A 27,668-nucleotide genomic window follows, 5' to 3' on the forward strand; every position below is an offset into this window, starting at 1 on the left:
GTGGGCGCGGAGGAAGATGAACATTTGACGAACTCGACCCGCCGTTGTGGGACAGGTTACGACTACATTCACGACATCCATGATCAAATAAATTCAGTAATGAACATTTAGCGGACACAGTCCCATTCACATTCACGACGATTGTCTTCAGTGCTCCTTTGTTCTGTCGTGTTTATTGTTTTGTTTGGTGACGCAATGGTGGGACCCGCACGCCGTTCAGTGAGCAGGCGCAGCGTTCCAGGCTTCGGGTGACGGCCCAACGCTGCCCCGCCCCCCACTTGGTACCTGCAAACTTCAACGCGAAACAACCCGAACATCGAGTTTTTGCCTTTGCCATCCCAGATCTCTAGCACCAGCTTTCCGTCGCGGCAATTTCTGCTGCTCACGCGTGCTACAATAAGCAGTTTGAGCCGCTGTGCCCATGTCGACGGTCCGATCCTTTCATGTGCTGATCCTCGCTCGACCCTATTGCTAGCCAGGTCCCGTTTCTCGGACAGAGGAGCAAACAGCTTCAGCTCATTGATTCTGGCTTAACGCCCTCTTTGAGCAGCTTCAACTTAGAGATGGCGGATGGTAGCTTTGCCACATCCACATCCACGCTCACGTGATTGTAGATGAATCAGCTGATCACAACAGTGCCAAGCAAATATGCCGCGGTAAAACAGGGCCTCAATATCACGCAAAGTCGCGCTGTCCAGCCCCCTTTGCGCGAGACTCAACAATCACTTGTCCGTCGGGTCTGCGCGCAAAGCAAAATCAACACTAGCGACTGAAAAGCTGGATACGATATGCGCAAAACCTAGCACAGAGCCTGACGGTAGCACCTCATCCTGTCGTTATCTTCGCTCAACGGATCTGCACCTTGGCATCCTGGTGGCCAAGACATGACCAAGACATGCTTGATAAAGCCTCCTTCCTATCTCGTCGACGGCTCCTTGCCCGAAGCTTTTGCTTCATCTAACACCACCAATGTCATACCCTGTACGGTATTAGACCTCATATACACGTTGCTTGTGATCTCTACCGACTGCCAATCGTGGATCTACACCATCTCGTGTGATGGGTCACTACATGTATAGTAGCATCGAAAGGGGCAGGTATTGTGGTTACCTGCCGGGTTAGCCATAGGCAATACAGAATGGATACTGGCATTTGGAGTACCACTGTGACGGCGAGCGCGCATTTAAGAGTACCTGGGAAGCCTGCTGTGACAATCCATCGGCATCTGGCACATCGTGCAAACCACAACCAATATGTATCTCCGTACTGCCCTTCTATCCTTGTCTGCCCTCGTGGCAGCAAAGGAAATGCCAAAGGATGAGCTTAGAGCCGCACAACTTTACGACTCTGGCATCAGGCACGAGAATAACGTTGCACTCAAAAAGGTCACAAACACACGCGCGCTCCCTCGAACTTACACTAACCCTCAACAGGAGTCATGGGCACGCCAGGAGGCTGCAGGCATGTACAACTCTGCTCAGTATGCTGAGATCAAAGACAAAGTGGAGTGTCTGAACGGTACTGCTGTTACTGGAACTGATGTTTTCCGGTGCAAAAATGTCAGTTCATCCACTATCCATTGGAAGTTCCAACCATTGACATATCAACCAGATCGACTTGCTTCATTTCTTGTCCCACGCCGAGCTGGGCAGCACCCGTGGTGTCGGATCTTCATCATGGGGCTGGACATCCGAAGATGGTCGCGAGTTCGTTGCCATCGGACAACAAGACGGTGCCGCATTTGCCGAAATCACCGCTGAAGGCAAGCTCTCGTATCTAGGTCGCCTGCCAGCCTACTCTACGCCCAGTACATGGCGCGAGATTCGTGGCCAGAACAATCTGATGATCATCGGCAGCGAGGCGGTCGGCCATGGAATTCAGATCTTCGACATGAAGAAGCTGCTCAACATTGACCCTGCGTCTCCTGTGACTTTCCGCAACAACGGCGATCTAGTTGGTCACTACAAGGGCCTCCCTAACGGTCGAACTCACAACGTTGTGACAAACCCGGAGACCAACTTCATCTACGCCGTTGGTGCGCAGCCAAGGACAGACAAGTGCAGATCCGGAATCATCTTCATTGACATCACCGACCCTTCCAAACCGACAAGCCCAGGCTGGTAAGTATCACTTCATGTTGAAGTTTAGATCACTGCTAACAAAAGATAGTGCATCGCAAGATGGCTACGTACACGATGCTCAGTGTCTGATCTATCGCGGACCAGATGCAGAGTTTGACGGCCATGAGATCTGCTACGGCTACAACGAGGATTCTCTCACGATATACGACGTGACCAACAAGAAAGCTCCCGTCATTCTGTCCAACACTTCCTACGAGGGTGCGGCATACACCCACCAGGGCAACGTTCTAGACCCCATGAACCAACAGTTCCTCCTGCTCGACGATGAGTACGACGAGTACGACAAAGTCGGCCCTGGTATCCCTGGCCATCCCATCACGTACATTTGGGACATCTCATCTCTCCGTGCGCCTAAGCAGACTGGACTGTACAAGAGCGGAGCAAAGGGTATCGACCACAACCAGTACGTTGCGAATGGCTTCGCATACCAATCCAACTACGGAACCGGATTCCGTGTTCTCGATGTCCGCAGCATTCCGGACGACCCAACCGGTGCTGGCGTGAAGGAAGTCGGCTTTTTCGGTACGTAAAAATAAACGTTGTAGTCTTAGTGTGCTTTGCTTACAATTTTTCTAGACGTATACCCCGAGGACGATGACATGCCTGGAGGTGGTACTGTTGACTTTGTCGGCACATGGTCGAGCTATGCGCTGTTCAAGAGCGGTCACATTTTGATCAACACTATGGAACGTGGTGTCTTCATTGTGAAGATGCAAGAGGGATACGACAAATAGACGGACAGAGCATATTCGTTTTTTTTGGATGACTCGCAGCGAAAAAGGAGTTTAGGGTATATCATGAATGTCGATCCCGGCTGTATTCCATCGGTATCGGTGCGCCTCTCTATAAGGCGATTGGTCCATGATAGAGCTCGGCGCAATGTTGCGCATATTTTGGATCTGTAGATTGGGGCCATCCACCTCGCGATTCGAGCAATCAAAGTCCTGTCATGGTCGGGTCCTAGCATCTAGCGGCGTCGGTGTCACCGTTGTTGATCGTTTACTTCTTTTTGGGACCAATGTCCGCTTGCCACAAAACCGCGTCTAGCAGCCAAGCTTGCATCTCTATGCGCAGGATCCAGTGGCGGAGCAACGCAATCGCGTCTTCCTGCTTCCTTCTTTATGATTGTGGCGTAGAGGCGCCAAGACGAAGTTGCGGGGGTTGGGGCTTGGCTTCATGTCTAGAGGTCCTTCCTTCCCAATCAAGTTGCGCCCGGCCGTGAGCTAGATGTGTCCGCCGAGAGAAGCGGCTATTCTCCTTCCTCATGCAATTCAGCATTGCGCAGCCAAGCAGACCTTCATCAATCGCGTCGCCTTCGCCCCAGCTCGTCGCCCGGCTACCCGTTCTCATGGGCCCACTGCATGTCCTGACTTATCAAATTGCGGTGCCTGAATGACAATGGAGCGGCGATTGATACAGCAGCTGCCTGTATTGGTTAGTTCTTCAGGCACACAATGGCTCATGCCCGCTACCTGCATCAACTATATGGATACGAGCAACAGTATATAGAGCCAGTCTTTACCTTTGACATGTTTCAAGGCAGCTTCCTCTTCTCCCGGCTCATCCATCACTATCCTTTTTCAAGATGAGGTTCGTTCCCTTCGTTGCGCTCGCTGCGCCTGTCCTCGCACAGTACGATGCGAAGCCAAAGCCTACGACAAAGCCTGGCAAGCCGCATCCATCTGGTCCTCCCAGGAAGCTCGTCTCCCCGAAAGAGCTGATCAAGCAGATCAAGCTCGAGGACTTGCTTGAGGGTTCCCAGCAACTTCAAACCTTCGCCGACGAGGCTGGTGGCAACCGTGCTTTCGGTGGTACTGGACACAACGCTACAACTGAGTGGCTCTACCAAACGCTCAAGGCTACCGGGTACTACGATGTGTACAAGCAGCCCTTCGTCGAGCTGTTCACCGCCGCTACAACCAAGTTTACTGCTGCTGGCGAGGAAATTCCTGTGTCCTATATGACCTTCGGTCCCTCTGGTGATGTCACCGCAAACCTTGTCAAGGTCAACAACCTTGGATGCTCTGTTGATGACTTCCCTGCCGAAGTTTCTGGCCAGATCGCACTCATCTCGCGAGGCACTTGCAACTTCTCACTCAAGGCTTCCAACGCCTTGGCTGCCGGTGCAGTCGGTGCAGCGATCTACAACAACGAGCCCAACACGCCTCTGTCTGGTACTCTTGGCGGCGAAGGTAACTACGCCCCTGTCGTCGGCATGACCAAGGAAGCTGGCGACAGCCTTCTTGCCAAGCTCGGCAATGGCACAGTTGAGGCTACTCTTTTCATCGATGCCATCCGTGAGAACCGCACCAACTACAACGTCATTGCCGAGACGAAGCAGGGTGACCATGACAACGTGCTCATGCTCGGTGGCCACACCGACTCTGTCTTTGCCGGTCCTGGTATCAACGACGATGGATCTGGTACCATCGGTACCCTCATTACTGGTCTTGCTCTGACCAAGTTCAAGATCAAGAACGCGGTTCGTCTCGGCTTCTGGGGCGCAGAGGAGTTTGGAAAGCTTGGTTCCTTCTACTACATGAAGACCATCAACGGCACTTTTGGCGGTAACGCGACCGAGGTCAACAAGCTTCGTGCCTACCTCAACTTCGACATGATCGCTTCGCCCAACTACGTTCTCGGCATCTACGACGGCGATGGTAGCGCGTTCAACTTCTCTGGTGCCGCTGGATCTGACAAGATTGAGAGGGACTTTGAGGAGTTCTACGAGGAGCGTGGTCTTCCCCACGTCCCTGCTCTCTTCTCTCTCCGCTCCGACTACGCTGCTTTCCTCGAGAACGGTATTCCTTCTGGCGGTCTGTTCACCGGTGCTGAGGTGTTGAAGACAGAAGAGGAGGCACAGCTCTTTGGTGGTGAAGCTGGCCAGCCGCTCGACGCATGCTACCACCAAGCTTGCGACAATATCGACAACCTTGCTCAGGATGCTTTCTTGCTCAACACCCAGAGCATTGCCAACTCGGTTGCCAAGTACGCGCTCAGCTTCGAGGGTATTCCAAGGGCCAACATGACGCTTCGCAAGCGTGGCGCCGAGAGGAGCAGACTCATGTCGAGGTTTGACGATGGCGGCCATGCGCACCACGGCCAGACTTGCGGTGCTGGAAAGCATGTCATGTAGATATTGTGTTAGTATATGAACTGTTGAGGAGGTGGATGATGATGATACCATGACGCGATGATGTTGTAGAGATAGAAAAGTCCAATGTAACAAAACACTTCAATCCATGACGTTGTCTTACAGTAGTCCGTTGCAAGTCGTCAGGGGGAAAAATCGACCGCTCCCCTCCTGCATAGCCGAAGACGAGCTTTGGGTGGTGTTCGATTTTCCCCAAAGGCCGAGTTGGTTGCATGTGTCTGAGTGAACAGTCTTCCGTCGTTCGCAAGTTGGAATAGGTTCCACGTCTCCTTGTTTCGAATCACTAGGACAAACATCGCTCCCACCCATGCGAACGCCAGCTGCATCATAGCTGAAAAGCACATGTTTGTTAGGTCAACCGCCATGATTACAATTTCTTGATCTCCTTTTCGTCTGTGCTGCGCAACCTATCCTGTTTCCATCGTGTCGTCGAGTCACCTTGACCATTGCTACACTTACACTAACACCACTGCAGTAAGAATAAGCATACCAAGCTCTCCGCGTATGCAAAAACAATGGGTGAGCGACGTAAGGAGAATAGACTAAAAGTGAAATGAGTAATTGGGGCTGAAGAACCTGATGTAAGACCTAACAGCGCACACCATGATGGCAAGCGACAGCGAACCTTACCTAGGTACCCGAGGTGCGCCAGTGCCTGAATTCCGCGACTTGGCATGAGTTGGGCGAACGCGTTTGTGAGGGTGTCCTGAGTATGCGAGGTCGGCGATTGGAAAAGTAACTATACGGAGGCGGGGGCGGAAGCGGATTGTCCGTCTTGTGTTCTATCCAGGTACGGTAACGTACGTAACAGAGTTTGGTCACGTGAGACATGGCTTGGTAGCTGAGTACAGCGCCATAGGTAGCCCTCTACACTACCATCGTACTGTACTCGATCGGGGCGATGAGCGGAGGCGCTTTCACAAGCTTAATCCGGATTGAGGGTGTAGACGTAGCGTATCTGATGACGTCGATGACTTGGTGGGAGCCAAGCAGCTCAGCTGGGTGTGCTGCGGATAGCCGCACATCCATCACATGCAAGGAATTGCCACGTTGGGCAGCGAAGGGTCGAACTGGGTTTTGGTGGCTGCGAACGTTACTTACTCGGGATTGAGGGCAAGTGTGTTGCTAGCAAGAAATGTCGTGTTCGCGGTTATTGCGATCGCAGCCGGAGGCGTCGACTGCCGGTAGAAGATGCGGGGCGCACTCCGTTTGGGCTGGACCGTTTATCGGCGACCCCTGAATCGTCTAGCTGATCTAGCCGCCCTCAATGATGAAGATCTTAGTCGACCTGGAGATGCTCTGTGCCATCACTGTACCGATGCTTACATTTTCGGTCACAGGATTCTTGGTTGCAAACACTCGGAAGCTACCTTGGACATCTGCAAGCAGCAAGCGTACTGTGAATCGGCCAGAATTGTTCGACTCGAAACGCCGGTTTGCCTAGATGTTGGTGATCGCCCGGACCCGCCTAACGCATGTAGTAAATCCGCTCGACTTCTCCAGACGATCAGCGACAAGGCCTTCCGCGATCCTACTGCGGTCTTGTTGTGGGCATCATATACACTCCACAGATCTCGCGGCACGGTGGTGAGCGACGCTGAGTTTTCGCTCGGAAACAAAGGCCCGCACGCTGTAATCTTATCTGGACCATTCAGTGCGCGTTTCATTCGGAGCCCTGTTCCCAGCGATCGGATCTTGCTAACCCTCCGACGTTCTTCCAGGACTAGCATACCCTGTTAGGAGGTGCCCGGACCTCTGCAAGCTGACGCCTCCTCGACGTCGAACGGGCTGGCAATCGCTCGTACAGCGCTTTGGAAGCCACTAGGCACGTGGTGCGTGGTACGCCATTCTACGCCAAACGACGCAACAGCACCGACGCTAAGAGTAAATCGCCGTGGGTTAGGCTGAAAATCATGGAAATTGAGAGGACGACGAAATCCAGGTCCCCGGGCGCCCGCATTGATGATGACAGTTGTAGCTTCAACGATGCAACAGAGCCCCACAGCTGTGAAGGAAGTCAAAGTTCAGAGTCCCAGTCGCACCATGTGTTGAACCAGAAGGCCCACCAGCTGCGACGTCTGACTGCAGAACAGCTGGGTATTACGTTTATTGGTCATAGGATTCATGCGATGTGGTCGGCCCATTGCAACTTTACGTTGCAGTCACCAGTAGTCGCAGTCTACAAGCAAATCACAATACACGGAAGGTTCGCCACACCTACCGGTAAGCCCAGAGCTGCTAGTAGCCCAACATCGTCGCGGACACGGTAAAACCCTTGCACGCCAACAGCAAACTTGACCAGCGCTATAGCTTGGAAACAGCACCAGCTCCGCCGCCGCCGCGCGTATCAGAGCAGCTACTCCGGAGTACATCCCTCAACGCTGCCAGCCGTGAAGGAATCTGCAAGCTTGAAAACTATAAGCTTGGAGTCTACAAGCTTGGAGTTTGCTGATGCTATGGCCAACAATCAAGACATCGTCAACCTGAGCGCTTCCCCGGCGGTCCGGATGCTGACATGCATATACCTGACGCATTTGCAGTAATATTTGCACATCACCCCGCGAAAGGGATGCCCTTCCCTGCCAAGTGGGCATTAGTGTTCCAACCAGCCAGATCCCGTCCCGTACGCAGGTCGGACCAGGCACCACGCTATCCCAGAGCAAGCGACACTGCTGTTACGAGTTTAGCAGCGCGATTCACGAAAGGATCGGTCGTTTGGCGTCCCAGATATCCACACAAGCTTGACGCCCAACGAATAGAAATAATCCTTCTCGAACATTAGGCCAGAACGCCACTTTCTACCGAACCTTATTGCGACTCGAGAATCTGTCAACTCTTCGCTTCATCTCCTGAAGTCTCCTTAGCTGCCGTTATGGGTCGGCCAGTTTGGACAAAAGATGGGCAGGGTCTTCGCTTGGGTCATTGCGATTCATCCTCGACCGATCTCATATCACATACAACACCACGTTCGCTGAGTTGTGAACGGTTGTTGTCAGGCCTCCCTCGCATTGCACCACCACTCTTCCACGTCGGCCCACCATGAACGAAGAATTCAGTCATGTCCCGTCCTTTCAACCATGGGGCCCTTTCATCTCACCGAACTACGAAAATGAGCCCATCACAAAAGCAGACATCACCATCGCCTCTCTCGTGTGGGCGATGACACTGGTCAATGTCATCATAGCCATATGGCTTACACTAAAGCAAACAAGAGGATCTCGAGCACCACTGAAAAGTGTGTACATCTGGATGATTTGGCTGGAACTTATTGTTTCATTCGTGATGGGACTGGAGAGCTACCTGCACTTGTTGAAGTACATCAGGCCGAGTAGGTGGTTCTAGCATACGACCCTTCGCTGTCATACTAATCAAAGCACAGGTTTTGCATTCTACTTCACGATTCTCTTCTGGTGGTGTATCCAGGTTCAGCTTCTGCTGCAGATCATCATCAACCGTATTCGTGTCATTGTACCTGATCGACGGCGGTCGAGGTGGATCATGGTCACCACTGCCGTCTTTGTTACGGTCATCAACATCAGCGTGTTCAACATCTGGATACCAGCACGGTTACAGATCAGCCACAAGTAAGTTCTTTTGTTCGCTGAGCGCATTGTACGGATGGTCGGAATGAGATGGGATGATTACCTGGACTCATTCGGCAAACCAGTCGTGGGAACGACAGTTGTGCAGACAGCGCACTCAAGTACACCATACAGTGAATTAACAAAGCAACAGGTATCACATCATCAACGAGTACTGGGACCGGATCGAAAAAGGTCTCTACCTTTTTGTCGACGCAGCGTTGAACTGGTATTTCTTGAAGACTGTCAAGGAGAACCTTATCAACAACGGTCTCACCAAATACAACAAGCTCGTTCGCTTCAACCAGAAAATCGTCATGGTATCGCTCCTGATGGACGTCATGATCATTGCTGCAATGTCGATACCAAACTCTTTTGTGTACGCACTGAATCCGTAAAGCGCCCACCTAGCTCGCTTTGCTAACCCACCGTCTTCTAGATATATTCAATTCCACCCACTTGCCTACATGGTCAAACTCAACATCGAGATGACAATGGCCAACCTTATCAAGCGCATCGCAATCTCCACATCGCGTAAGACCGGCATGGCATCTATCGCGCAAGAGTTCAAATCCTCGTCCAACCAATCCCAATCCGGCCAACGCACTGGCGGCGGGGGTACACACAAATCGCGCGGCTCAGTCCACGAGCTCGCGAGCTTCGCCTCCTATACTGTCGATACCAAAGCGACGAGCGACCCAGAACATCACCGTGTCGTCAGCTTTGCCCCGACAGGAAACCAAATCAAGGAGACAAGGGAAGTCATTGTGCATACCGAACCGAATCCCAACTACGAGCGCAGAGGCTCGGAAGTGGAGATCTCGGGGGGCCACGGAAAGAGGCAATCGCATGGCGTGCTGATCGAGGAAAGGGGGCTGGGCAGGCAAAAGAGCCTGGAGAGCATAACGGAAGGCAATGAAAGCATGAGGAGTGGAGTGACGCCGAAGCCGCTGACAGAAGATAGTGATGACGAGGCGGCGCTCGTGCAGCAAAAGGGCTGGGGATGGCCAAGGCGGCCGAGTTGAGCATGCACGCCATTGACGGGTAGAACCATTAGCTGGTCATTTAGCTTGAGTTGAGCTGAGTACAATACCTAATACTTCCTGTTTTCGCGATCTAGAAATGCGATGTAATGAAAATGATAATGCAAAAGGCCACGACAAGACAGAATGCCTTCATCCATATGCATGTGTCCTCGTAGCCATGCTGCTACATTGGTAGAGAACAAATCTTGTTCTCGTCAACGTCCTCCAGTCAACCCAAGCGCTTTCTTCCCTTCGGCGAATTTCAGTCATATCCATGCATGCTAGAACCCACGAGTGTGCTGAGTTGCCTTTGGGTCTCCTGGTGGAGATCTATCGTATGGGCAATGATCATTGGGTTGCATTCTAGAACCCGCCCTAGTCGAACATGCATCTGGTTCCAAGTAGAACCGGCACTAGATATCAGGGGTTGGACGATCACGCCGAGCAAATCTTGGAAGTCTCGGAGGCTCCACATTAGACAGGCCGAGTTGACGGGCCGGACTGTACGTGCTGAGAAGTAAGCAGATACCTTGCCGTCAATATTGTCAGACTCGATGTGAGGCTGTGCCGAACAGCAAGCAGAAGCCATGCCGTCAATATTGTCAGGTTCAATATAAGGCCGAGCCGATAAGTGCGGCTGTATACTTCCTAAGAAGCCGTCGGTGTCCTGATCGATATGATGGCAGTGTACGACGACAGCTCCTTTCAAGAACGAAGATACACATATCCTTTGACATGGTAAGAATGAGCCGGTCCCGTCAAGGCTATGTTTGGTCGTCCGTCTGAAACCACGAAGAAACGCGGAGAGAGCGTATCTTATGTCAGGAAGACGACAGTTCGCCGCACTGTGCGCTTGACCATATTGGGTAATCTGTGCATACACGTGACGTTGTTGCATTGTGATTCTCAATACTTCGATACTCGAGCAGAATTGCATTGCACACGGGGAACGACCGCACATCGGAGATTGTTGCGAGGATGTTCCGGGTAGAGCGGATGCACACCTTGCTTCCCCGGAGTGAAGCAACGATTCCCCCGCACTTGCCAACAGGGAAGGTTTGCCGATCATGTGCAACAACTGACCGTTCAGGGCAAGATTGCTTGGCATGCTACACGCGTATACGGATGGCACAAAGCTGGTAATCCGTCTGCTCAGCTGATGACACGTCTCAGGCCGTTTTGCCGTGTTTAAAAAGTGTTTCTTGTGCTGTAATCACATGAACGTCTTCAACCTTGCGACCACCCAGTCTCTATTCGCCCGCGTTTCGTCCTTTCGTCAGTGCGCAAGCCACGAACATGGGAGTAGGCGATACTTCGATCCGCTCCAGCGAGCGTCCTGAGACGGGCAGCGTCAACATACCACTTGGTGTGTTCCCAACGTCGTCAAAAAGCAATTCTGTCGATGCACACAGCGTCGCGGACAAGATAGTCACACAGTTCAACGATGTGCTTGCGAAACGAGATCATGCGGCGATTGCCGACCTTTTCTGCAAAGACAATAGCTACTGGAGAGACCATTTAGCATTGAATTGGGATTTGAGAACCGTAAAAGGCAGCGGTAAGTGTCTCTGTACGGATTGTATACGAGACATAAACTGACTTGGTACGCCCGCATTTAGCTGACATCAAAAAGTACTTGGATTCCAGCAAGGTGCGGCTGGAAAAGGTTGAAGTGAGCAAGAGCTCAAATTACCGTGCACCAAAGTTTGGAGCAATCGACCTTTTAGGCGACGTCAATGGCATAAACCTTTTCGTAACCTTCGAAACAAGCGTTGGGCGTGGCGAGGGTGTCATGAATCTTGCAGAAGATAACGGACAATGGAAGATATTTACGCTCTACACTCTGCTAAAGGAGCTCAAGGGTCATGAAGAGCCGCTAGGGTACCGACGGACGAAAGGCGTTAAACATGGCGGAGACCCAGCCAGAAAGACCTGGAAGGAGACCCGGGATGCGGAGAAGGAAGAGATCGACCCGACGGTGTTGATTCTAGGTGCTGGGCAGGGTGGCCTGACAGTTGCTGCGCGCCTGAAGATGCTCAACATTCCTACGCTCATGGTGGATCAGAACGAAAGAGTTGGCGACAACTGGCGTAAGCGGTACCGGCAACTCGTACTGCACGATCCAGTGTGGTACGATCACATGCCCTATGTACCTTTCCCAGCACATTGGCCTGTCTTCACACCCAAAGACAAACTAGCTGAGTTCTTTGAAGCTTATGTGAACCTGCTCGAACTTAACGTGTGGACTTCTACGAGCCTCAAATCAACGTCGTGGGATGAGAACAAGAAGCAGTGGACCGTGGTCGTCGAGCGTCGGAAAGCAGACGGAACCACTCAGACACGGACTTTGCACCCGAAACACATTGTGCAGGCAACTGGCCATTCGGGCGAGAAGAACTTTCCCCAGATCAAAGGCATGGAGGGCTTCAAAGGCGACCGGCTATGCCACAGCTCCGAGCACCCTGGCGCGAATCCAGAGTCCAAAGGCAAGAAGGCCGTAGTCGTAGGGTGCTGTAATTCCGGCCATGATATCGCGCAAGACTTCTTCGAGAAAGGATATGATGTTACTGTTGTGCAGCGCAGTACGACATGCGTTGTCACCTCTGAAGCCATCACTGATATAGGCAACAAGGGTTTGTACGATCAAGACGCACCGCCTGTTGACGATGCCGACCTTATTTTCTGGAGTTTACCAAGCGAACTTCTAAAGACACTGCAGATCAAAGTCACTAAGATCCAAGCCGCTCACGACAAGAAGATCCACGATGGCCTTCGTGCAGCTGGCTTTGGTCTTGACAGTGGGCCCATGGATTCAGGCCTTGTCATCAAGTATTTCCAGCGCGGTGGCGGCTACTACATCGATGTCGGAGCATCTCAACTCATCATCGATGGAAAGATCAAGGTCAAGCAAGGCCAAGAAATCACGCAGATTTTGCCAAACGGAATTGAGTTTGCGGATGGTGATAAGCTCGAGGCCGATGAGATTGTGTTCGCGACCGGGTACCAAAATATGCGCACACAGGCACGTAAGATCTTTGGAGATGAGGTAGCGGACCGCGTCAGCGACGTGTGGGGATTCAACAACGAAGGAGAATTCCGAACCATGTGGCAGAAGAGCGGCCATCCCGGGTTGTGGTTCATGGGTGGCAATCTGGCGCTCTCGAGATTTTACAGTCGGATACTAGCGTTGCATATCAAAGCTATAGAAGAGGGCATGGTAGGAGATGGCGAAGGTGCAAAGGCAAGGTTGTAGTCGTATGTAACTGCCATGAAGTCATGAAAATGCCCGCAGAAGTTCAACGCACCTGGTCTAAACGGCTACCCGGAACATCTCTCCCGAGCTTTGCCCGTTCCGGAGCTAGCGCGGGGCATGTTCCACTCCGTGGTGCCATCTCAAACAACACAAGCTCCAAATCTGCATCAACCGATCTGCGTGCATCATCCGTCATACGTGCTACTTGCTCAACTTCCTCTTCCACGCGTCATGGCATCGAAGCCTCAGGTCATCCTCGTCGTTGGCGGAACGTCCGGAATTGGATACGCCATCACGCAATGCATTCTTTCATCACCTTACCTGCCGTTGAATGCGAAAGTAATCGCATTCGGGCTCATAGATTCAACCATCAAACTCGAGTTTACGAAACAGCAGAGAGAGCGCCTAAGGATAGTCGAAGGCGATGTCACAGTAGAGGAAGACCGAGAGTTAGCGGTCCAGACGTGTTTTAACCATTTCGGAGGACTCGATACATTGGTGTACTGCGCGGGCGTTATCACACCGATACAAAGGTTAGAGAAACTCGACATGGGAGCAGTGAAGAGAAGTTTTGACATCAATGTTTTCGGGGCTATGAGTATGGTAAGTACTAACTTGACATTCTGGCACTTTGGGCACATCTTGTCCTGCAGGGTCTTGGTCTAGTGCTGTCTTGGTCGCTAACGTCTCCCAGGTTCAGCTCACCCTCCCACATCTCCGTGCGTCACGGACATCTCATCCTCTAAATGCCGGTCGTGGCAAAGTTATCATCTTGTCTTCTGCATGCGACAGCGCAATATCCTACCATGGTTGGACCCCTTACAGCACCACGAAAGCCGCACTAACCCGGTTTATCTCCTGTCTCGCACACGAAGAGCCTCTACTCAGCGTGCAGGGCGTATACCCAAGGCTGACGCGGACGAAAATGATCGATGGATTAGTTGAAGGGAGGTATCGGGGGGTCATGGCAGACCACGAGATTGAGCGGTTCAGAATCTGGGACGAGATGGGCGATGAGATGGTGGAGCCACCTGAGCTCTGCGGAGACGCTGTTGCGAAGTTGGCGCTAGGATTATTCGAGGGTGGAAGGAGTGGAGAGACTCTGTACTATTACGAGCACATTCCGCCGAAGATTGCAGGGACATGATGCATACGATAAGCGTAACTTCTCTCATTGCGAAAGCACAAAATCCATAGGTGTTAATACAGTAGTCTAATGTAAAATCTCCCTCCAAACTCTCAAGTTCTCTTCTCCCCTGCCAAGGCTCTTCATACCTTACGACTCTGCTTCGCAGCCTCTTTGATGATATCCGCCGCCTTTTCCGCGGTCGCATAAACAGTGACCATGGTGTGGGCTGCTGGCAACATGGGCATTACACTGCCGTCCACGACCCTCAAGCCCTCCACGCCATAGACCTTTAGATTCTGATCCACGACACCGCCATCTTCTCTGGGGCCCATCTTGCAGGTGCCAGCCGGGTGCGCGAGTGATCCGGTACTACTGCGGATGAAAGCGTCGATATCCGCGTCCGCGGTCACATTGCCTCCAGGGACGACTTCGAAGGGGTTGAGTGAGAGAATGGATGGCGCAGTAACAAATCGTCGAGCGAAGTGCACAGCTTCGCGCAATAGTGTCACATCAACCTCGTTGCGCAGGAATCCTCCATCCGCGACTGGAGTATCGAAAATGTCGGCCGAGCTCGCCTTCAGAGATCCGCGCGAGTAGGGGTGCTGTAGTGCTAGTACCAGGGTGCCGTCACTCCAGATGATCTCCAACATGGCGGAATCGTCAGATTCAAGCTTCTTGTTGAGAAGCTCAAATTGCGCTTCATAGCCTCGTGCGACTTCGGCGGGTATGTTCGACGGGAGAGAGGCGGCTGGTCCTCCAGCGATAGCTTGGGACAAAATGGTTCGCGAGGCGTTGGTGTAGGTTTGGACTGGCAAGAAGAGAAGGAATTCGGCAGTTGGGGAAGTCAGTGGGCCGGATCTGTCGTTATCGTACTGCTCGCGAGCTTGCGCTGCGAAGGTAGTGTTGGTTGTCAGGGAGTTGGTTAAGATGGTGGTGTTTACTGTGCCGGTGTTAGTGATTTCTCTAGCTGCGATATTTGATATTATACTCACGTGCGTTGACTACGACCGAAAAGGGATGGTCGTGTAGGTTGTATCCAACGCCAGGAAGATCAACGACTGTCTCGACGTTGATTGACTCAAGCAGAGAGGGTTCACCGATACCAGATACTTGCAGCAGTTGAGGCGAGCGCAGCGCTCCGGCAGCAAGGATAGCTTCCCGCTTGACTGTAGTCTGTTGGCGGGTCGCATTTGCAGATGTCGCGAACTCGACACCAGTTACCTTGACTGGGTCCGTGCCGCTGCAGCTTTCTGTCAGGACACGCGTCACGAGGTTACCAGTGAGAATGTGGTAGTTTGGTCGCGCTTCAGCAGATGCATGATATGCTTCTCTCGCAGAGGATCGTGTTACAGTCTCCGGGTCCTGGTTGTGTGGGCAGAAATAACCACCGAGTGCGTTTCCAGTTGCTTGGTCGTTGATGGGGATACCCAGTTCCTGGGTAGCTTGCACTAGGTTCTCTGGGTAATGCGTCAGTATCTTATGCGTGACAAAATGTGTGTCAGACTTACTTGTCGTAGGCCAAAAGAAAGGAGGGTAAGTTGACTTCATGTATCCTTCCTCTCCGTGATATTCTGGATTGATTTCGATGTTGTATTCTGCCTGGATCTCTGGCGTCGGCGGAGTAAAGTTCTCATTCTACAACCTGGTCAGATGCTTCGACGATATTGTGGAGCAAGCATACCTTTCTGAAGTACGGCAGGAGTGTCTCGAAGTTCCAACCTTCGTTTCCTAACTCTCCCCATGCGTCGTAATCAGATCGCGATCCACGGTCAAAGACCATGCGATTGAGTTTCGTTGATCCACCCACAACTTTACCTAGCGGTATGGAAACTATGCGACCATCTAAACTTTCAGCTGCCGCGTAGGAGATGTTCCAATCATACTGTGTCCCGACAGCAGTGCCTGCTAGGCCTGGAATGGTGAGAGCAGCCTCGTTTTGGTCACTAACACTCACATCAGTATGTTGACAGCGCACGTAGATATTATGTAACTCACAAGTTGCCAGCCTCGATAATCAATACGGTTACATCTATTCAGGGTCTCGTTAGCCCCCTGCATGCCATGCGACACGTGTGGAATTTACCTGGATCTTCGGATAGGCGATTGCCAACTGTGAGACCCGCCGCGCCGGCGCCGGCAATGACATAGTCGTATGCTGGGAGGAGGTCCTCTGCTCTTGAGAGGATTTGCGCATTGGAGAGTGGGTGTGCGAGAAGACCGGTGGCAGAAAGCGCGGCGGTCACTCCGAGATTCAGTAGTGAAGGCATGATCGCAGCGTACAGTAACAGTTGTTTGTGAGGTCGTCTAGTAAACGGTACTTAGGTATATGTACATGTCCAAATTGAGCAACCGTAATGAAACCGGTAGTCGGACTGCCCGCATCTGCCGATGGTGAGCACCAAGGACCCTGCCCAGGCGTGTTCATCATACTCGTCGTCATATCGCATGTTTCCGAGTTTCCGATTGATAATATTCAACGGCTTTGGTACTACAGAAAGATTAACGGAGACGGTGTTGAGATCCGGCCGATCGTCCGGCCGATCGTCCGGCCATATCCGGGTGTGCGCAATGGAGGCTTCATGCGCCGTTATTGTGGCTTGGAGGTTCGGGACAATGGCCTGTAACGGTTTCCCAAGACCAGTTCGGTTCTTGATGCAAGTAGGCTGTGTTGCGTAGCTTAAAGCTCCCTTGTAAATATGTGGCTCCTTGTACACGTAAGCCAGTTTATCGGTCCTGTTCCATCCGTTGTAGTTGTTGGTGTTCAACACAGTTGGGTACACATCACGTGACATATGGAAGTCCTGTACCTCGGGCCGGGCGAGTGTTGCAGGCTGCCATTAGTAAGCGAGTAAGCTGACAAGCAAACACCCATCAATCAACCGCGAACAGCGTAGTCGATGGAGAGGATTGAACTGCCGACGCGTTCTAGAAGCTTGAGCGACGTAATAAGCGTGGCTGCGACGTACGTTAAGCTTTATAGATGAAAGCGAGGTTGCAAGAGGCCTTTTGGGTTTAGCGCCCTCAGAGATGCGACAGATTACCTTGGTACCTGCAGATGAATATGCCGTCATTGCTAACCATTACGCAAAAAGCACGGGTGTGTAGAGTTACCTCTGGCTTTCGAGAAGGCTGGTTTGACCAGTGTTTGATGCGATCCATGCTCACCCCGCCATTGGTCACGTACAAGCTGCGAGCCTTGTATGTCAGTATCGTTTCGATCGACAGCTGAATGCAAAGACACTTTGCAAATGAAACACTCGCGACAGCCAAACACAATCATCGCCACTTTTGCAGTTGGAAGGAGGCTCGGAGCACATTGCAAATATAGCAGGTCGATTGGGATACCCTGCATGAACTGTCTGCCGAGTTGGAAACTAAAATCAGTAAACAACAAACATGCATAAGGAAGACATCAACGGGCGAATCTTCCGACCTGGAAAGGTCAATGCGACTACTCACGAAGCCGCCCAGATACTACTTCCTTGCAATCCGCAACGCCTCCTTCCTTTCTCAGGTTTCAAGTCTTCCTGCGTACCACGTTGGTTGTTCTCAATTGTGAAGCCATTGCTGGTAGATTCCGGTGATGCTCGCTGAGCGGACTTCCTTGCCGTTCCGTCCGCAGTGAAAATGTCAAGAGTATCCTGCCTTTTGGGCACCAATGTTGCGGCCTCAGTAAACGAGTGCGTCTTCCTCTCATCCACTGTGCGCTTCTCACAGACCTGCTGATGCTCCTTGGAGAAGTGCTCTTTACTCATCACATCGCCGCATCCCTCGTTCCTGCAGACAATCTCTTGGCACATGCTGACGTGCAGACCGAATGTCTCCTTGGCAAACATGGTATCCCAATCAAGCCAGGAACCACAATTGTTGCACTGTTTTGACCCCTGGACTGAGCGTGGCGTTGGTTCCGATGCATAAGTAGGTGGGCGCACCCAGACATGCTTAAACTTAGTGTTTGGGAGATCGTTCTTCTCTTGTAGGCCGTCCCTCTCTGGACTGGAGTTGACAATAGCCACCGAGGTGGTGTTCTCATCAGGTCCCTTGATTGGGCTTCTCTTGTTACTCTCCTGCTTATGCGAGCACGTCTTCATATGTGCCCCCCACTTGGCTACCCAAAGTCCATCACCCCGCTGCCAATGAGGCAGCGCGACCAACCGTTCGCACGCGCGACATGTCTTGTTGATTAGCTTCTCGCCCTCGTCAAGGACATATCCGACACACGTAATGGTGTTATCGCTGTCCTCAAGCGATTTCGCAGGTGCTGTGGTATCCGTGTTGATGGACTCTGGAGACTTCGGGATACTGATCGGAGTGCTAGGCTGCTTGGCTAGAGCGACCTCGTTTGCCTTGGATTCCCTCAAACCCTCCAATTCAAGCTTCAGTGTCATGTTTTTGTTGATCAACTCGGAGATCTCCCTCTGGAGGTCGCCCTCGACGATTTGCGCATTATCGAGCGCTGTGGTAGCAACATGCAATTCGGCTTCCAATCCAGGATTTAACGCCGTGCCATCTCCATACAGCACGGTAACAAGCGAAGAGTAGTAAGCCAATTTCTGCATTTGCTCGTCCGAAAGTAAGCCATATGGGTCGTCCCAGGCGGCTTGTAGAGCGGCTTTGCTTTGTTGGAGCTCTGTCTCGAGCTTGCGCTGTTCTGACGAGACCTCCAACAATGTCTTCTCAGAGTCGTCGAGCTTGTGTTGGAGCTTGACATGCTCTTCCTTGTAATATGAGCTCATAGTGGTCTTCTCTTGCTCTTGTCGCTGAAGACTCTCTTGTTGGCTAGTTTCAAGCTTTGAAAGCTTGGAGAGGGCATCTGCTAACTTCTTCTCCGCCGCGTCGAGCTCGGCTTGAAGAAGCTTCTGACTACGCTCATGGCTCTTCTCCGATATGTACTTCTCTTCGTCGAACTGTGCTCGAAGCGACTTCTCACGTTCCTCTTCTGCTTGTTTTCGAACGTTCGGAGGACTGTTACTGAGCTTGCGGTACTCGCCTTTTACGCGCTTAAGGTCTTCATTGAGCGACGCAATCTCCTCACCATGGTGTCCTTCCATGACCACGCTTTGATTCTGGAGGCAAGCTATCTGATCTCTTGAGACTTCCACTCTCTTCTCCAGATCTTCTTTGGTATTGGTGATCTTTGCAAACTCCAACTCGAGATCAACGATTTTAGGAAGAAACTTTGCGTCGGATACCAGCGCTGATTCGACAGGCTCTATGGCGATCATGGATGTGATCGGGCTGAGTCCATTCCTGTTGGGAGTTATGACCATAGTGTTTTTCATGGTAGGCGTCGTGTGGTGTGGCCTAGTTGGAGAGGTAAGCTTGGGTCGTGACTGATTCTCAAGCTGTGCTACGCGTGCTTCAAGTGCGACGATCACGTCACCAAGCTGAGCAACACCGTCTTCAGTTCTATTGCGCTGTGCAAGAAGCTGTGTAATATGGTCTTGAGCGGCAACGAGATTGCGCTCAGCCCTTGTCCTCTCTGCAACAGCGATAGCCCGGTTCAAGAAAGACTGGGCGCATCGAACTTCTGAGCGGCGACGTTGGCGGGAAGTATTTCGGGAAATGTGCCTGACCGGCGGGCGCTTTCTATCTTTCTCGATCCGGCGGAATATGGCGTCTATGTTGTCGAGGCGCGCGCGCATCATGAGAAACGCCTGAGATATGTCGGACTGTTGGATAGCGAGGTGGATGTGGTTGCGGTGGAAATCATGAAGGGCATGGGTAACTTCCTGATAAGGTCCGGCTACGCGGTTATTGGAGACAAAGGCCATCGCTAAGAAACCCCCGAAAGCGGAGAAGACGATGAGTCCGACAGCAAGGGCCAAGTAGTCACCCATGGTGAGCATGCCGGATATTTTTGAGGTCGAGGAATGTGAGTCGCTATAACGAAAGCTCGAGAATAATCCAGGAAGTTGCGTGTGTAAAGAGAAAGAACACAGGGGTGATTCGTGATTTTTAAGATCGTGTGTGCTCTCGCGTGCGCTGCGCTCGATAACGTGGGTGACTGTGGAAAAATCTGAGGCTGCGTTTGTTCCTCATACGTCACATGCGTGCACCTCTCTAAGATGACATTCACCTCTAAACCAAGTGAAACGTTTGCAACGCAAAAGGATGCCATCTTTACTCGATTGCTCCGGTAAATAAAATATCAGAAGAGCAGTAGTGTGTCGTCAGCGCAGAATATTCAGACTCACATTACTCAACAGGATGCCCAAGTTCGTCTACGCACCCAGCTTATCCACCTCGGGCGCCTGTTCTACTACTCCTTGAACATCTGCCCCGTCATCCATCATACCCAAGGCCTTCTTCCGCAAGCTCAGTACGACCATCAGGTGCTTCACGTTCAAGGGCTCCTCTTTCTTCGCTGCTAGAACTTTTGCGGTTTTGATCGCGCTCTTGATTTGACGGCCGTTGAATTCCAACTTTGCCAACTCGATCAGATCTGATTCTCCAATGTCAATCTTCTCGTTTTTCATAGTGGCCAAGAAGTTACGCCAGACTTGCCAGCGGTCTGTTTCTGTAAGCGAGCTGTAGCTGAGTGTGATATCAATTCGAGATTCGAAAGCGGTATCAATACTGCGCATCCGGTTCGTAGTCAGAATCATGATGCCTTTGTAGTATTCGAGAAGGCGTAGGAAAACCGAAACAAGCTCGTTGCGTTGAAGGTTGTTTGACGTGCGCGCTTCCATAAACACGTCCGCTTCGTCGAGGAGGAGAACGGCACCGAAGTGACTGCACAGCTTTAGTGCCTTTTCAAGGTTGTCCTCGACAACACGCGCTGTCGTTCCTAGGTCACCAGCACCGAGTTTATACAGCGGTCGACGCAGGTGTTCCGAGACAGCTTCAGCGGTCAGTGTTTTACCGACACCCGGCGGACCGCAAAGAAGCATAATCATGCCCTGACCCTTGCCGCCGATGAAGCTAAAGGTGGACAACAAAGTCAGCATCTTCTCATGGGCAGTCCATACAGGGCTATTACTAACTCATCGAATGGCTTCCCTTGCTTGAACTGATCACGGTCTACCAAGGCCAGTACCAAGTCCTTCTCATTCTGATCCAGTACTAAACTGTCGAAAGCATGGGTAGCCCATGGTATTTCATGGATCTTTGTGACATCTAATCTCTGCCACTTCTTCTTCTCAATATCGAAACATCTGACGCAGTGGACAGCCAAAAGACATTCTTCGTCTGTCATTGGCGAAAGATCCACTTCCATTGGCGATCCCGCAGTGCTAGGAACACTGGACGAGTACCGATTCATCGATTGAGCCCAAGTAAGCTGTCCAACCTCGGATAGTTTAGCATAGTCAGGGAACGACGGAGCCTCGAATTTATGGTACGCTCGCGCGTCAATAACCATTCGTTCGTTTACGCGTTCTTCGTGCTCGTCGGTGAAGGCCTTGAAAAAATGGCCGCGAAGCTTTTCGAAGGTCCGACCTCGCTTGATGAGTCGCTCACGAACTTGTTCTTCATTTGGAATGCTGTCGAGGGGCGAAACCTCGAGTGCAGTCAAAGCTCGCAGGCCTAACAGATGCGTGTAGGAAGTCAGCGCATGGTACACCTGCACTTCACGCAGGGATATTTCTCACCGTAGTATTGTGATACACGCCTTACTTGAGCAAGAAGACCGCATCGTCTTCCATCCCAGTCAACCACATCAACCCCGATTGACCAAAAGCATGGGCTGGGTGGAGGAGGATACATCAGTTGACAACTGCGTACCATGCCAACCGAGTCGGTCTCATGTTCCAGTACCATCGTTGCAGGGATATACACCAGATTCAGGTCTTTGAATGCCACATGGCCCGTCTTTCTCGCGTCTTGGATCTTTTCGAATGATTCCTTTAGTAGAGGCTCGAGAACTTCCTGTAGCAACTGTAGGTGGCGCTTAGTCTCAGAGCCTGCGTCGAGACGCTCCTTGTAGCCAAGCATGGCCTCCCACCGATGGATGAACGGGAGGAATGGTGGTGAGAATGACTTCATCTCATGTTGTGTCAGGCCCGGGTAACCTTCCAGTATCTTCTCGAGGGCTGTATGGAGAAGCTCGCTGTTTATGCGTACTTCGTGAATGAGCCATTCGTCTGTTTTTTCATTGAAACGATGGTAGACATTCACTGCGAAAGCCTCTCGTGTTTTCTTGGTTCGTAGCTTGTCGCCAGTAGCGCCATAATGAAGCGGTTTCTCATCCACCCAGTGAAATCTGTCTGGATCTTGATCGGTTGGGACGTAGTATATGTCTTGGTGACTGCAGCGCTTGCCCTTCTCCACAGCCTCGGCTAGGTCGTCTTCGGGGGGAAGCTGACTGCCTGGAGGTAATCCGGATCCAAGAGGAATGAATCCAGGCGGTGGAACCAGACTAGGGTCCCAGGACCCAGCGTAATTCATCTAGATGCGGTTATTAGTTTGCTGAGAGTGGAAGCTATAGCGCTAGTATCTAACCCTCTCTTGATCCGAATTTGGCCTCACCCGACGTCGTCGGGGTCGCGACCGTGAACTACTGACCTCGTACTGCGGCAGCGGAACAGAACGACTGCACATCTTTCTTTGTAGACAAGGCAGTGAAGCAGTAGACGTGTCGGTTCTACGTGGACCCGAAAAGGCCAAGATACAGACAGCACGGCAATTCGAAAAGAAAGCGAGGACGGGGTGTGAGATACTGTAACAAGGCGAGAAGATACCAGAGAGACGATAGAAACCTTCTTGAGCTTGTTCCAGATGTATTGGATATAGTTTCACCGGAAAAGACACATGTGCGTTGATGGGTGCCTGATTAGACCGGTCAACGCCCTGCTTCACAACAGCCTCACAAACCATTGGCTAGGGGCTGGAAATAGGACCCCGCACCTCAACAACATCCGGAAAACTAGGTCGACGCGAAGGACATCCGTGACACAACATATTCGTGAGCGAACAGGAATAGAGTGTCTAATCGCATCCTCCATCTCCACCGCCTTCATCTCCGCCGGCTGTGTCAATATTGGGCCCTCCGTCGAAGCCACTAATATACATGCCCGCGCGCCCGGAAGCTTCATGACACCCATGCGATGAGATATTGTGCCCGCCACTTCCAGTGTCATCCTTTGTCGAGAATGTGGAGCTTTGATGGATGCTATTTGTCGAATCATGGGTTTCCCCACGCGTACAGCCACCAATGCCAGCACAGCCAGAGTTATGGTCTATGGTGTTCGGTCTTCCATCGAATCCGAAGCCACAATGCTGGTGGTGATCGATCTGAGCGAAAGGACCAAAGAGCAAAGACCGAACCGCAGGGTCAGTCACATCCTGCACCCTGGGTATGTTCGAATCACGCGATCGGTATTTCGGCGGAAGAGGTATAGATGCGTCTCTTGTCTGCACGGGTTTGGTGCTAGCGAGCGGGTTGAGCTTGATGAGACGTGCGAGTCGGCGCTTTGGAGTCGACGAAGCTGCGGTCGCTTGTCCGAGATCGCTATTTGCTGTCTGGTGTTCGGAAAGCTCATGGCGACGTGTACGGAACTAGAGAGAGTCAATAAAAGTCTACAATGCTCTGGTGCTAACACCATACTATGGAACACATTGTGGCGGATTTCGTGGTGTGTAAGGATAAGCTGGAAGGATCCTGGGTATCCGATGCAAGACACGGATATGAAAACATATAGGCTCGAAGCGTGGAGCAAGATCGCAGTGAAAAAGCATTGTTTGTTATGTTGCGCACATATCGCCGTCCTTTGCAGCAGCATCATAGCCCGGGTCCTGCCTTGTGGAACCTGAGGAGCCGTGGTACAGCCTTTACAAGTACCACGACTTGTACTGTCCAGGGCGGAAGCGTAGAAGACCACATCTTTGATGTATCGCATCCTTTGTCTTGGTTGGGATGGCCTTGAACCGCCCGTCTCGCCGTGTCGCGCAACGCGACTCTACTGATTAGCTGCAACAGTTCCTTCCTTGCATCGTCTCGCAAGAAGATCATGATGACCAGAAGTGGTTCGCAGGTTAGACCGTTGGAATTTCCGGGTGGATTGACCAAATGCGTCGCTACGAACCTTGGGAATGCAGTCCCTCTACTCCTACGACGCGACAACGATGGGTGGAAGGACGGACTCCATGGCCATAGCTGCCCATGGATTTACGCGTTAGCGATGGCTGCAATGTCGGATGATGGTAATAGTAGGATGGCATGATAACATTGGCCGAGGTAGTTGATGCCAGAGCGAGGTGGCAGACGATAAGCTAGAGTGGTTGTGGCCAACGCTCGCGCTATGTACCGTTCCGGTAGGGGCGGCACGACACCGATTCTGCTCCAGTACATCACTGCCATCACTGCCACAACACGCCATAACATTTTCTGCCACCCTTCATTATAGGGCCGAATCCTGCGATAATGATTCCGGATTCCCAACGGCTTCACCACCCAGCCATGCCACCCATGAACAGATCCTCGAGGCTGTGACATCATCACAGCCTGGCTTTCCACATCTGATACGAAACGCAAGGGCTATCGGATGGCCAACCCAGAACGATTATGGCGAAACCTGTACGCCAGATAGCATATCGCGCACGCAGAAGTGCGCCGAACTTCACTGCCATGATCAATCGCCCTACGCGTTGTAGGTGAAGAGCCGCTTACAATACCCAATAGGTCCCTGGCTAGAATCGCTTTCCTGGAATATGTAGGAACAGTCAGAGCTGACAAGCTGAGACTTGAATCATCACGTTTTTCCATGGACTGCCACGTTGACAGAAACACGTGACCAACTCGATCCTTGTGTGAATCACTTCACCGCTCCACTCAGGAATCAGGGCACAATGGCAGGATACGAGAGCTGACTGTTAACATATGATAAGTCATGGGTGATATGTCAAGTCGCCCATGACATAGACGTCATGTGCAAGATGATTCACTCAACACAACTTTCGTGTTCTTCAACTAAAGCCCCGGAGTTTCTTGCGCTCAACGACCCCACGAACCCTTGCACACCACATTCCACCGCACCACTTAAACTCAAGACCCCTACTACGTCATAGTTTGTGTGCCATCGTTAGTATCAACCCATCAGGAAGCCGTGATGTGCTACCACAACTACTCACAGCACAATGGGTAAGTCATTACATACCGCAGCGGGATCATTGGAGAGCGGTCCTTCCTGAAAGCTGCCTCTCTAACTGCTTGATCCTCAGGTGCGGCCACATTGGAGAGTCACATACGCAGCCGTGGACGCTGTGCGACACGGCGATAGAGACGCTTAACCGCATTCGCGGGCCAAACTCCCCACCAGTCTCTCCGCCTGCAGTAAACTTTGCATCACCACCAAAGCGCAGCTCGTCCACACGACGTTTCTTCTCGCTGAGTGGCCAGCTTTCCCGCTCATCTACAAATGCGTCGACAAATTCGCGACGCGCGGTTTCTGGCCCTCCAGGCGCAACCACGCCCAGAACCTCAGACTCAAGCGCGGGGTCCTACAATTGTACCACGGCCCTGGATTATAGCACCCTGCCAGATCACCAGCTCGCAGCCGTGAAGTGCGAGGTTCCAATCAAGCGCACGCATGTCAGCAGGGAGATGGCCGTCTGCAAAGATTGCGCACGCGAGATTGGCAATATGCGCAACATGATTCGGACATATGATAAAACTGGTAGCATACGCGGCACCATCGCGTTTGAAAAGTTTCTCAGGTGGGAGGGAGAAGGAGGAGGGGAAAGAGAGGGTGATTTGACGGTACCGCTGAATGATGGTGATGACGGCGGGTTGTTTGGGGCGAGGCAGGCTATCATCCTGGGTCATCCAGAAAGCTCGTTGAACGCGCAGGGGCCGCGTGGCTTGGGAACGCTGGAACGCGAAGGGGGTACTGGGTATCGCTATTGAACAACAGCATGCGGGGGAATTGAAGTGAGGGGCGAGGATGTCTTGAGGCTTGGTGGTGATTGCGACTGCGCGACCCCTTACCATTCATGTGGTCCGGCCCCTCCCATGGCTTACCACTAGCGTGTCATAGGTATGCAAGTGTGAGATAATGTTCCAACCTTTCTTCACCACGCACACACGCGACAACATAATCGCGATGCACGCCCCGGAAGGCCCGCTCCGCAGAGCTGTCAAAAGTCGTACGAGAAATGGGATCACGGGATAGTCTGCCGTTACAGTCATACCCCTAGTACGCTGCGGAGCTTGTACCCGGGTATGCGCACACGGCCCACATAAACCACTCTTTCTGTCAACAATCCGCATTCATCAAGTTCCAAGATTCCGCAAAATATGTAATTTTCACGTCAGAGCTGCAGCAGTCCACCATTTCTTGAGCGTTCTGATTAGCTCGGCCGCAGATTCCTCTGCTGTCCACATTGGGCACACGTCCCAGGAGGCTACATTGTCACGACCGCGCAATGCGCGTTTCCATCTACTTCCTAAGAACACGAGTCTTGCGCATTCTCTTGCTTGCACAGCCACTTTTTTTGACACTTTTCCCTGTTTGCGCCGCTCATTTACAACACCATGTGTCAACAAATTCCTTGTTTGGAAGCGACTTGGGCTACGGGGCGACAATCACGACTGACAAGTAATTCTTGACATGCACCGTTGCAAGGTTATTGGTTCACTCACATGTACTCAATGGCTTCCTTTGGTTTCTTCATTCAAGGTCGCTAGCAGATAACCTTGTCTCTAGGATGCTGACAATCCTACCGCTCACCAAAGCAGAGCCAATGACCGTTACCCTGCAAACTTTGGGCCTTCGGGAGACCCAAGGCCACGTCTCCATTACCGCCTCTCTAGGATGTATCGTCTATGCGGAAGTGGATTCAGTTTTCTGCTGTGTATCGCAGTACCAGCAACTGGTTGCTTCCAGCACTTTGCCTTTTCCACGCACACTGCGTCCATTGCCCATAACAACTATGTGGATGCCTCACGACATAGCAGTGACAAGAATTCGATATGTGAACCCGAAGTTCGTGCCCCATTACAAAGGCATTGAGTGCCGTCGGTAAGTTCCGGTGGTCACGCCACACTGGGTGTCGGAGAAAGTCTCTGGCGAACAGACTGGCGGAAGTGATTGCCACTCCGCGGGGGCGCCTCATGATCACTGCACTAGGCGGGAGTCAGGTTGCGTGCAGCTCCCCATTCTATTATAGCCCCAGCGGTCCGTGACCTCGATTAGAATTTCCTAGTTGGGAAATGAGCGTGAACGCGGCCTTCTCGTTCGTCGGTATTGCTTTCCGCTGCAAACGACGGTTCTTTCTTTCCTGCCTAAACACTTTCCACAACGAGTGGATTCCTTTCGGGAATAATCACCGTGATCCTCTTGAAACTCGTCTAGTGTCTTTACGCGGAAATTGTCTAGGTACGGTACTTGCTTCCGCGGCGTGTAGTCGCGAGCTGGAGATGAGAAGCAATCTATTGGTTCGGCGTT

General features: G+C 51.9%; 8 protein-coding genes across 8 annotated transcripts; 5 read left to right on the top strand and 3 right to left on the bottom strand.

Moving 5' to 3' along the window:
• Positions 1-1,253: 1,253 nt before the first annotated feature.
• ACET3X_002825 (uncharacterized protein) lies at positions 1,254-2,875 on the top strand (the record flags this gene model as incomplete). The annotated part of the gene is made up of 5 exons (XM_069449611.1): positions 1,254-1,385; positions 1,434-1,559; positions 1,612-2,120; positions 2,170-2,663; positions 2,718-2,875. The coding sequence occupies 5 exons, from the start codon at positions 1,254-1,256 to the stop codon at positions 2,873-2,875; spliced, it is 1,419 nt and encodes a 472-aa protein (XP_069309372.1).
• An 817-nt stretch (positions 2,876-3,692) lies between these two features.
• On the top strand, positions 3,693-5,357 carry ACET3X_002826 (uncharacterized protein). The gene has a single exon (XM_069449612.1). It carries the CDS (start codon positions 3,727-3,729, stop codon positions 5,275-5,277), a length of 1,551 nt encoding a protein of 516 aa, XP_069309373.1. The 5' UTR covers positions 3,693-3,726; the 3' UTR covers positions 5,278-5,357.
• A 2,977-nt stretch (positions 5,358-8,334) lies between these two features.
• On the top strand, positions 8,335-9,901 carry ACET3X_002827 (uncharacterized protein; the record flags this gene model as incomplete). The annotated part of the gene is made up of 4 exons (XM_069449613.1): positions 8,335-8,623; positions 8,675-8,879; positions 9,031-9,255; positions 9,316-9,901. 4 exons carry the CDS (start codon positions 8,335-8,337, stop codon positions 9,899-9,901), a joined length of 1,305 nt encoding a protein of 434 aa, XP_069309374.1.
• Positions 9,902-11,197: 1,296 nt separating this feature from the next.
• Positions 11,198-13,154, top strand: ACET3X_002828 (uncharacterized protein; the record flags this gene model as incomplete). Its single annotated transcript, XM_069449614.1, has 2 exons — positions 11,198-11,459; positions 11,521-13,154. The coding sequence occupies 2 exons, from the start codon at positions 11,198-11,200 to the stop codon at positions 13,152-13,154; spliced, it is 1,896 nt and encodes a 631-aa protein (XP_069309375.1).
• A 549-nt stretch (positions 13,155-13,703) lies between these two features.
• Positions 13,704-14,301, top strand: ACET3X_002829 (uncharacterized protein; the record flags this gene model as incomplete). The annotated part of the gene is made up of 2 exons (XM_069449615.1): positions 13,704-13,757; positions 13,849-14,301. 2 exons carry the CDS (start codon positions 13,704-13,706, stop codon positions 14,299-14,301), a joined length of 507 nt encoding a protein of 168 aa, XP_069309376.1.
• A 122-nt stretch (positions 14,302-14,423) lies between these two features.
• ACET3X_002830 (uncharacterized protein) lies at positions 14,424-16,550 on the bottom strand (the record flags this gene model as incomplete). Its single annotated transcript, XM_069449616.1, has 6 exons — positions 14,424-15,223; positions 15,276-15,740; positions 15,792-15,918; positions 15,965-16,226; positions 16,279-16,312; positions 16,367-16,550. The coding sequence occupies 6 exons, from the start codon at positions 16,548-16,550 to the stop codon at positions 14,424-14,426; spliced, it is 1,872 nt and encodes a 623-aa protein (XP_069309377.1).
• Positions 16,551-17,738: 1,188 nt separating this feature from the next.
• Positions 17,739-19,565, bottom strand: ACET3X_002831 (uncharacterized protein; the record flags this gene model as incomplete). Its single annotated transcript, XM_069449617.1, has 1 exon — positions 17,739-19,565. One exon carries the CDS (start codon positions 19,563-19,565, stop codon positions 17,739-17,741), a length of 1,827 nt encoding a protein of 608 aa, XP_069309378.1.
• A 942-nt stretch (positions 19,566-20,507) lies between these two features.
• ACET3X_002832 (uncharacterized protein) lies at positions 20,508-23,842 on the bottom strand (the record flags this gene model as incomplete). Its single annotated transcript, XM_069449618.1, has 5 exons — positions 20,508-21,207; positions 21,270-21,847; positions 22,009-22,671; positions 23,551-23,781; positions 23,831-23,842. 5 exons carry the CDS (start codon positions 23,840-23,842, stop codon positions 20,508-20,510), a joined length of 2,184 nt encoding a protein of 727 aa, XP_069309379.1.
• Between the last annotated feature and the right edge of the window lie 3,826 nt (positions 23,843-27,668).

The sequence above is a fragment of the Alternaria dauci genome, chromosome 2 (assembly GCF_042100115.1).
Source record: "Alternaria dauci strain A2016 chromosome 2, whole genome shotgun sequence".
Taxonomy (NCBI): Eukaryota; Fungi; Ascomycota; class Dothideomycetes; order Pleosporales; family Pleosporaceae; genus Alternaria; species Alternaria dauci.

Excerpts from the sequence above, each read along its gene's own strand:
- ACET3X_002826 (XM_069449612.1), top strand. The coding sequence starts at position 3,727 with ATGAGGTTCGTTCCCTTCGTTGCGCTCGCTGCGCCTGTCCTCGCACAG.